General features: G+C 42.5%; 1 protein-coding gene across 1 annotated transcript; it reads right to left on the bottom strand.

The window, feature by feature from the left end:
- Positions 1–3966: 3966 nt before the first annotated feature.
- LOC141755633 (trophoblast glycoprotein) lies at positions 3967–5045 on the bottom strand. Its single transcript, XM_074614676.1, has 3 exons — positions 4921–5045; positions 4526–4661; positions 3967–4374 (listed from the first exon to the last, which is right to left on the bottom strand). Exons 1-3 carry the CDS (start codon positions 4990–4992, stop codon positions 4184–4186), a joined length of 399 nt encoding a protein of 132 aa, XP_074470777.1. The 5' UTR covers positions 4993–5045; the 3' UTR covers positions 3967–4183.
- Positions 5046–10772: the final 5727 nt, after the last annotated feature.

The raw sequence follows: 10772 nt of genomic DNA on the forward strand, positions 1-10772 counted from the left end.
CTCAACCCCACCAGCCCCTCACACACATCACCCCTTCACATCCCACTCTTCCTCCTATTCAGTCGATCTATTCCTGTTTCCCCTCCATAAACTGAGCTAACTGTCACCATCTCTGCCTGCTCTGTTTCTTTCCCTCTTTGTGGATGTTCAGTGATGAGGTACTGAACCTGAAGAGTGTGTCTCTGACAGCGGCATGTATGAGGAAGATTGCAACAATATCAAATCACAGTGTGAAGTGTGATGCAGGTGCACTGGCAGAGGAGAGTAGTGGGAAGATGTGCTGTAGCAGCAGCAGCCAGTGCAGGACAGGTTTTTTATTTTTTGTTGTTGTGTAAGTCCCTTTATGCACTTTACCAACCCGTTCTCACTCCCAACTCGTCAAATATCGCCGGTTAGTAGTAGTTTGGAAGTACCCTTTGGTATCGGAAACCGATGCACGGAGGCGCACTTTAGCAGCAGTATGTGACAAACCAGGTTTTCAACTAATTCCAATGTAAACCATCCCATGACGTTATTCAGCGGTCGGAGCTAGTGATGTCGTATTAATAGTGTTCAGGGCGGGTGAGAGGGGGGATGGATGGGTCAAATAAACACAAGACTTTCAACCAGGAGACCGCTGATCATGTCCCGTGTGAAACTAAAAGTAATGCTGACTTATTTTGTCAAGTCAGTCTTTAGTCACGTGACTCGTTATCGTCAGTCCCGTGAATTTAGTCACGTGACTCGTCGGTATCACGAATCCCATGTATCGTTAGTATCCTCAGTCCTGTGAGTTTAGTCACGTGACTCATCGGTATCGCAAGTCCCGTGAATCGTCGGTATCGTCTGTATCGTCAGTCCTGTGAGTCCTGTGAGTCCTGTGAGTTGTTAGTCACATGAGTCATCAGTATTTTCAGTCCCGTGAGTCACGTGAGACTTTAGTCACGTGACTCAATGGTATCGTCAGTCCTGCAAGTTCCGTTAGTCGTTAGTCACGAGTCATCAGTATCGTCAGTCCCGTGAGTCTTTAGTCACATGAGTCATCAGTATCGTCAGTCCTATGGGTCATGTGAGTCTGTAGTCACGTGACTCGTCGGTATCGTCAGTCCTGTGAGTCCCGTGAGTCGTTAGTCACATGTGTCATCAGTATCGTCAGCCCCGTGAGTCTTTAGACACGTGAGTCAATGGTATCGTCAGTCCCGCAAGTCCCGTGAGTCGTTAGTCACGAGTCATCAGTATCGTCAGTCCCATGGGTCACGTGAGTCTTTAGTCACGTGACTTGTCGGTATTGTCTGTCCCTCGAGTTATGTGAGTCTTTAGTCACATGACTTGTCGGTATCGTCGGTCCCGTGAGTCTTTAGTCACATGACTCGTCGGTATCGTTAGTCATATGAGTCGTTACTATCGTCCCCCTGTGGGTTATGTGAGTCACTACCCACGTGAGTCATAAGTCACGTAAAGTCAATGTCAACCACGACCGTTTCCTAACCCTAAATAAATGGTTGTGTTGTCTAAATCTAACTTCCTGTGAAAACGGACGTTTATTTTGAAAGGACACTATGTATGTAACAAGCGTATATTGACACGCCGTCCCTGGTCCGTCAAGAGGGGTACCCCATGCGTTGGTCTCCGATGCCGAGAGAGCCAGGTTCTAACTTCTGACAGAAGAAGACAGCCATGTCCATTAACCACATATGGGAGTAACGTTCAGGTGTCCACATACTTTTGGCCATGTAGTGCATCACTGCTGCCTGGGCTGCACGGCTCCATCAGCCTGGATCATCTTCCTTATATCACTTTAATCTTATTTAGAGATCACAATTTCAATAAATTTAGATTATCTCCAGCTATCTTCACTTTTAGTTTTTGGTGTGCACATCCTGGCAGTGTATCATCTCACTATCCAAAGGCCGTTAATTTTTTTTTTTTTTTACATCAACTATAAAAGATTACAGAAACCATTTCCTGGAATCGGATTAATATAATCCCATTGCATGTAATCCGTCACTTTCCAAACCTGCGCAGGCTCTATGCGACAAGCAATATGAGATTATAATATTAATCTAAGTGTTGAATTTGGAGATAAGGGACAGCGCTTGTCCTTTGTTGGTGGAGAATACAACAGTGATGCACAGTCGCGCTGTTCAATTAAAACCTCATAACTCCACTTATTAGTGATTTTAACAGGTGATGTTTTATGGATGCACCTCCAACGCTGTATCCAGTTCTCTTAATACATCCATGATAGATACTGTTTATACATAGATACTGCATTCACTGCTTCAGCCCATTGCTGCGATACGCCAGCATTGCCGCCATATTGGTGAGGTCAGGACTGGCCTGTAAACACATTCAAGTGAACGGGGAAGCTTCCGTTTTTCTGGATAAAAGGCACTATAACGTTTACATTTCTTAACCGATCTCAATGAGTCGTTTTTATATTCATTTTTGTCTCCAGTAACTTAAAATCTCAACACTAGCTACTAACTGAATTACTTACGTTGTGGAAAATAATTAATTTTGCTGAGAGTCAACGTTACTGTTCCAAAACCCAAGACGTGACATCAGCTTTATTGTTTGCGATATTAGACGCATATCGTAAATTTCAAGTTTTAAACACAATATTATGTTAGACATGAAGATCTATAAGCTAACATTAGCTTTGGTTGGAGGATAAGCTAGCAATAACAAACGCTAGCTAGGTCTTATCTGATGACCTACGGAAGAACATTTTTTGTAAAGATGTAACTTAAACTGTAATGTTGAGGATGTGAACAATTCTTAAAGGCAAATGTGTTATGAGAGTACGACTTTTTAATACCATATCAACAGACAGACCGGCCGGTGATCTATGACCCGGAAGCAGCAACGTAACTTTACTGAACCGTTTTTCACCAAAAGTTTTTTTTGTGACGGGAATCTAACCTACAGTACTCCAGGTTTGCTTGAATTGAAATCGGTTGAGAAATATAAACGTTATAGTGCTTTTTATCCAGAAACACGGCACCTCCCCCATTCACTTGAATGTGTTTACAGGCCAGTCCTGACCTGCCCAATATGGCGGCTACGTTGATGTATGATCCAAAGCCCATTGCAGCATCTACGTACAGTATATATCTAGCCTATGGTTCTCAAGCTGTGGGCGGTATATTCTAATGAGCCTGCATGTGACATAGGAAGGGGAGTCAAATCTGAGTCGCTTGTTTAATCCCATGTTTTCTGATCAAGGCAGATCAAAGGTTGGTGGACACTCCAGATACCCAAATAGATGTCAGAGAAAAAGTGAGTTTTTCATGCCCACTTTAAAGTTGAGTAGATATACTATCCTTTTGAAGCTTTGACAAAATCATATAAGAAACAAGTTCACTCTGCAAATATTAGGCTATAAATTAGGCTATACGGAGAAAAAAAAATCAGTTTTGAGTTAAAGTTCATCATCTGAAAAGAGTATAGAGGCAAAGAGACGAAACTCTGGTGCTTTTTTGACAACAGCCGCATGATTACGCCATTTTCAACATAATGAACCTGCATCAGACCCACTGGACTGCACCGCCCTGCACGCTCATATCCGGTTCTGTCAGCTTCCTGCTAGCTGTATGCGGCTGTAATAATGGATATATGGCTGTAATTCATCACTTTTATTATCTTCTAGACACCCATGGGCTGTATGCTGTAAGCCTGTACCGTGGTGGATGTATTAACGTCTCTGTTCCCAAACAACCGGCTATTGGCCAGTAGCCAGTAGTGCTAGTAGCATGACATCAACAAAATTGAATGTAGTTGTAGGCAATTCACTTAAACGCAGGGCAAAAGCACAGGACACAATCTCTTCTACATCCATGGTCTGTGGTCTACTGGACATCGATTTTGGAGGTTGCTCACTTTATGCTCCTCTGGGAAGCAGCCGGGCAATAAAGTCTAATAAATAAATAAGTAAGTAATATTCTAATAGTTTGCAATTTTTATAATAGTTTTATTGTTCACCACAAGCCATTTTGATAGAGACGTTAAAATTATGAAAATAGAATAGAAATAATTTTGTTTTACTTTTGTACGGCATTTTGTAGGCAGCAGTTTAATGGCGCTAGTCGCTTTCAGTCCAAAATGGCGGAGTTGTAGCTCTGCTGCTGGGCGCTGATGTTGCTGACATTTACAATATACGTTCTTTGCCCCGGGCTGTGGCCTTCATACAGGTTTTCTGGCGTTAGGCGCGGCAGAGCAGTTTATCAGCTTGAAGGCTGGAGAGGCTCTTGTTTCGGAGCTCCGGAGGACTCGTGCACCTCAGGGCGTCCCGAGGCGACAGTGCGGCCTTGGTCTGTCCCAAATACTGCGCCAAGGAGACGATGTTACAGTCGCACTGCCATGTGTTGTCGTGGAGGTAGAGCTTCTTCAGGCCTGACGGGGGTCAGAAAAGACAAAATCATCATTAAAATTGAATCATCTATCACTAAACAATGTAGTCATTTTTACCTCTACTGTTATGAGTCACTTCTTTTGTTCCTGTGAAAAATGGGGCCGTTAAAAGGCAGGCTGGTGGTAGTCGTACCATGCATATGGGCGAACGTGTTCCCATCCGCTGTCTTCAGGCGGTTTCCACTGAGAGCCAGCTGAGAAAGCTTGGCCGTGTTCCTGAACACATCAGGTGGCAGGTGCTCCAGCTCATTGTTCCTCAGGTAGAGTTCCTGGATCAACATTCAGCACATTTTGTTTTTTCTGGCATTCAATGCACAATAACTTATGTGCGATGCAGTCTCAGTGAACACATTAACAACTATGTGCAAGTGGATTCAAAAATGTTTACCGGTAAAGTCACCAAATTGGCTATGAATACATCTTAAATTTACAAACTAACAACAGAAAAAAACACGGACCAGATCTGATTATTTTTCCACATTAAACTGACTCTATCTGACTTTTTACTCAGATTTGTGTATATGTTACCTGTAAGTTGCCCAGGCCATCCAGAGTTGACGAGCTCAGTGTGGACAGAAGGTTGTTGTCTAGAACCAGCATCTCCAGAGATCGCAGCGGTCTGAATGCTCCGGCTGGAATGTTCTTTACACTGGATTTGGAGAGTCAGAATTCCTTAATTAACATCAATACACTGCACAACAATCTAAAATGGATGTAAATATCTATTGGGAAGTATGAAAACATAATACAAAATGTTCTCATCGTGTGATGAGGGCATTCACTCGGTGTGCAACATAAAACAAACTATTTTCATTTTGATTGCCTCCGCACGGCTCTCAACATGGCAACAGCTGAACCGGCGGCTCACAGCTAACGATGCTAGCAGTGAAAACAATGGCAAAAACGCTGACAGAGCTAACAGTGTAAACATGGGGGGGCACCGAAGATTGGGACACCGTTATCAGATGTAACAGCCGTATATGAGAGCAGTGCAGAGCGGCAGCCGTGAGCAAGCCAGTGGGGCACGCTCACATGCGCTAACATGCACTAAAAGGCACTCATGGCCGGCCCGGCTATGTTAACAAAGCACGGAGAAGCTCTGATAACAACACACACAGAGAGACTTCATTCTCTGCTCAGGTTACATTACTTTTCTTTACATAGGTGTTTGCCGCTATATTAATAATCTGGATATTGTACAGAATACCATTAACTGAGTAGTCATTTTAACCCTCACAATGTTTCCTTAAACATACGTGTTTTTTGCGCGTAAACCTAACCAAACAGGATAGCACCAACAAATAATGTCATCCTGTTGATAGGGGCGTCAGATTGGAAAATATTTCTACAGTATGTGTGGTTCTATATGGAAGTTACATACAACGTATTTTGTCATTTTTAATTTGGAGGACTTATAGGTCCGAGCAAACTCCATCCCCAGACACAACATTGATATTGGGATATTGACATCCAATAACAATGTTTTTTTTAACGTTGAATGCCAACATTTTGAACTGATTAATTTCAACAATATTCATGTATGTCAATTATAATATGGTTAAGGTTAGGTACGACTGTGGATTCTCTGAGATTAAAGTAGTACATTTACAACAAAAAACTGAAAAAGTATGGATTTTTTTGTCAAGGAACCACATCGCTTCAAGGTTGGATCAACCTCTTCATAACGAATGATGAACGGCCAACCTGCCTGCCTACCTGGTTAAGATAATTTTGGGGGAGTGGCTTTGGAGTGAGGCCTGAAGGGACGGACTGTCAGTGTTGCCAACTTGGCAACTTTCTCTCTAGATTTAGCAACATTTGGAGCTAGTGCTGCTAGCTACTTTCATTGGGAGGGAAACAGCTGGCAACATTAGGCTCAGTTTTTTGGTGTGATGACGTTGAACCAACCTTGCAAAGTAAAGTGATGTAGTTCCTTGACAAAAAAAAAAAGTTTTTCAGAGTTTTTCTCATAAATGTATTAATTTAATCTCTGAAATTATTAGTTTTTTCTTTTTGAATATTACCCCCCTTTCCTGACTCCTTCCTTTTTCTTTTTTTACCTACCGTGGCCCTAATACGCCATCATTGTTAGGTTAGGTAATGTTACGTTGTATATATTATGTTTATTTGTCGGTGGTGGACATTGAAGTTGAACTCCCCACATGCTCATCCATAACTTACACACACTTCGCAAAATAAAGGGCGCATGCCATTCTAGCGAGTATCTAAATCATGCACTGTAGTATCATCCAACATGACATCCCAATATCCCAGAAAACCTATCTACCTATGGTATAAATAAGTGCAATATGTTTGGCATTGAGAGGATCATAGCAGCATCCACTAAAGGGGCTTATGTGATGACCTGTTATTGTCCAAGTTGAGGAACATGAGCTGTCTGAGTCCAGTGAAGGCCTTAGGAGAGATCTTCTGGATGCGATTCAGGGAAAGGTCCAGAACTTTGAGAGCGATCAGAGGCTTAAAGGCATTAGAGGTGAGCGTTGTTATCGCGTTGAGAGGAAGATCTAAGTCTGACAAGTTCCTCATTCCAGCAAACATCTGAGGTTTGAGGATGCCAATCTGGTTATTTCCCAGCATGAGAAAGCGAAGGTTCAGGAGGTCCTAGAGACACAGAAGGAACAATGTTTTTTTTGTGTTTAGATTATTGCGTTGTGATTGCTGTAAATGTAATCTATTGCTCTCCAAACTCTTTACCTGGAATCCCCTCGGTGGAAGGTTGGTGATGTGGTTGCCGTAGAGATTGAGGAGCATCAGTTTTTTTGCACCAGAGAGGGCTTGGGGGTGGATGGACTTGATGGCGTTTCGTTCCAGGTTGATACTCTCAATCTTTGGAGTCGATCTCAGAGCATTAGCCTTCAGGTCCGTGATACCATTCTCACCTTTGGACAGCAGTAGGAAAGTTGAGACGCTGCTGCAGTTACAGCCCATATGGCTTATGTTTACTTACAGTAAATGTCAGATGAATTATAAAGTGTCTTGAACATCACAGTAATCTCAGTGATGATTTCATTAACGACAAGGTATTTACCTAGTTTGAGGATCCAGGCATCAGGGGGCAGTTTGGAGGGAAAGGCATGGAGCCCCCTCTTATGACAGTTGACCTCTGATTTTTCTGGACCGGTCTTCCTGGAGCATTTACAGACATCGGGACAGCCCTCTACAGCCTGCACCATACCTAAGATCACCAGCATCAACCACGCCAAGTGCTGCATCTCCCCTGTAGAGTGGAGGATGTAGAGAGAATGGGACAGAGAAAGAGATTGTGTTGGGATAGCCTTGACAATGACCAGCCCAGTCGTACAGCAGTTCGTGAAATAGTAACGAAATTGAATGTATTGATTCGTGTACATAGACACGAATTTCACATTCTTTTTGGTCAGCACTAAATCAATTAATATGTAATCCATGTAATTGTGAAGCAGGAAGCATAAAGAGCGTTGAATGCCGCATAGGAAGGAGGTCGGGGTGGACGGGCGGGTCAAAAAACACAGGACTTTCGCCCAGGAGACAGATGTTCATGTCCCGTGTGAATCCAGAAGTCAAAGTTGATTTATTTCTCACGTAACTTCCGTACTTAAGTTATGGCACTTCTGGAGATATTTAAGCCAAACCACAATCTTTTCCTGAAGTTAACTAAGTATTTTTTCCCACGTAACTTCCGTACTTAAGTTAAATTAATTAGTTTGTTGCCTAAGCCTAACCAAGTCAATCTTTTCCTAATCTTAACTAAATAGTTTTATTTTGAAGACTGGAGCGGAAATTGACACGTGAGTCACGTGTTGCTGGACATTTGTTGGAAAACGCACATAAACTACGTTGTTGAAAGTCGTGCTGAGCGTTACGAAAAAAAGGGAAATACGATCTATGTACACGAATCAAATAGATGAAATTCTTTGATTATGTACAACTGTTCTATATCTGTATAACTGCTGTGAGACAGTGTTGGAATGACGGTTGTTGCAGACAGATTGCCGATGCTTGTGGGACGAAAATATTCCATGTGTGCTACTGGAGCTCATTACCTGTGAGTTAGGTAGGAAAGTGATGGTGATTTCTGATTCAATGCTTTGTATTTTTATTTATCCAGCGTATTAAACAGCGTGGACACATTTTCTTTCCTCTGTAAAATTAAGTAGCTTTAAGTGATTTTACAGGGCAGCGCTATGAATGTTTTTCCGTTGTCTCTTCCCCCAACCCGGTCTCGTACAAATACCCCAACATTACACCGACACGTGTCATGAATAGCCATTTTAGCCTTTACGCGTGTCATTTGTATGTATGTTCATTTGTATGCACGGTAATGTCCGCAGTTAGGTTCAGGCTTATGTACTCAAAATAAGTACATACAAGTAAAATATGTACGGAAACAACATAACACAACTACGGATCCCAGCTGACATTGGGCGAAGGCGGGGTACACCCTAGACAGGTCGCCAGACTATCACAGGGCTGACACATATAGAGACAACAACCATTCCATTCACGTTCACACCTACGGGCAATTTAGAGTCAACAATTAACCTAACCTGCATGTCTTGGACTGTTGGGGGAAACTTGAGATCCCGAAGAAAACCCACACTAACACGGGGAGAACATGCAAACTCCACACAGAAGGGCCCAAAGCTTTGTAATTCATCCTGGCAATTATTATTATTATTAGTAGTAGTAGTAGTAGTAGTAGTATCAGAGGAGGAGAGGATGTTCCTCCTAACTCACAGTGAAAGAGCCCAGTTTTCCATGGAAAAGACAAACATGTCAATGTAATACTTCTACAGCAATACTTCTATAATCAAAGGAAAACCTTCAACTCCAATAGCTAGAGATCATAGACATGTGAATAAATATTTGTGGTCCCTCTAATTTTAGGATACAACTCATACTGCTACAATGTGACCATTATCTATTTAGGAAAAGCTGAGGAAACCAAAATGTGTAAAAGCCTCATATTATGGCAAACAAAGCTGATCTCATGCAGTGCAGTATTTCAAAAGCTTTCCTCTCTAAATAAAACTAGGCTAAGTTAAGGTCCCCATTAATAATTGGAATTTACAAAACTAAAAATACAAATGTATTAAAAAAAAAAGTAGTTTCTTAAATGATTTGCCAAAGCACTCGGGCTACACAAAGGGATGTGGAAAATGTGAAACTTCTCCGCAGCTAATCCCATTTTAAAGCCCAACGTGTGCCGAGACAATCCTTTGAGACATCAGAAGGAAAGTGGCCCACTCACTTGCAGTGACACTCTAAAACAAAGAGCAGCTTTTCATCAACTCTAATACCTGATTAGAGTTTCAAAGAACTGAACCGGCTGAGGTGCGTTTGATTTCTCCCACTCGACGGAAAAAAATCCAAAGGTAGGACGGATGAGGCTCATTTAAAAGCTGTTTGTCCTCCTGCTGGTGCCACTTACCTGAACGGGCTGCCATCATGCTCTCTAAACAACACTTGGTTCTCCAGAAGTCTGTCCACTCTGTGGTGTTTGAGAGAGAATAGGCCCTGTTGTCTTATTAGTATTATATTTAATTCTCTTTAACATCAGAGGGAGCAATGCAAAATGCTCGGCTCGTCCTGTGTTCTGAAACAGGGAGATGAGAGCATGCAGCATATGAAGCGCTCTCTCTAACCTGACATAAAAGCAGCTGTGAAAGCACTTTGCCAGTGTAGCAGTGTGGGAACACAGAGCAGACAGTGAAAGCAGGGTGTGAAAGTCCCGGAGACGCAACTCCTGCAATGTCACAGAGCCCAGAGAAATGTGGCATCCACAGATTATGGCATCAGTCCATGTTATTCTGCTGCCAGGTCGACTGACTGGTTGTCTGTGTGTGTGTGTGTGTGTGTGTGTGTGTGTGTGGGGGGGTTGGTTGATTAGTGTCGCTTTAATTCTTCAGATCCAATTTTGGGCATTCAAACTGTGGACATTTTCAGCTCTCAAATTTTAAGGATTGGTTCTGAAGCTGAAGTAGGCGAGATTGGAGCAAATAGTATTAAAAAAAGTTATTTTTATTAAACGGTCATTATATTGTGACAGTAGTACATGAAACGGGTAACCTGAAAAAAATCATGTTCCTCTGTGTCCTCCAGTGTCCTCCGGTGCTCCTAATGGCATCTGCAAGATTTCACAGACCGGAGGAGAACAAGCAGTAAGAACTGATCTGAGGTCTGCTGTCCAGCTGCTGTCTACGAGAGCCGGCTGTCAATCACTCGCAATCTCCGATCAAACGGTCAAACTAGGCAGCTCTGATCAACTATGAATCAATATTCTGTTACGTTAATGCCTATTTCTCTCCTCAAATCATCTTGTAGTGCACGGTTTAGCTGTAAAATGCGAAAGTTTGTGACGACGCCGCCATTGTGAAATC

This window comes from Sebastes fasciatus, chromosome 18, assembly GCF_043250625.1.
Source record: "Sebastes fasciatus isolate fSebFas1 chromosome 18, fSebFas1.pri, whole genome shotgun sequence".
Lineage (NCBI taxonomy): Eukaryota > Metazoa > Chordata > Actinopteri > Perciformes > Sebastidae > Sebastes > Sebastes fasciatus.

What these genes read in the sequence shown, in the direction of transcription:
- LOC141755633 (XM_074614676.1), bottom strand. Translation starts at nt 4,992, where the DNA reads ATGCTGGTTCTAGACAACAACCTTCTGTCCACACTGAGCTCGTCAACT. An exon ending in ATGGCCTGGGCAACTTACAG is followed by an intron (nt 4,662 to 4,920) that starts GTAACATATACA and finishes ATGTTGATCCAG; the next exon opens with GAACTCTACCTGAGGAACAA. An exon ending in CACGTTCGCCCATATGCATG is followed by an intron (nt 4,375 to 4,525) that starts GTACGACTACCA and finishes GACCCCCGTCAG; the next exon opens with GCCTGAAGAAGCTCTACCTC.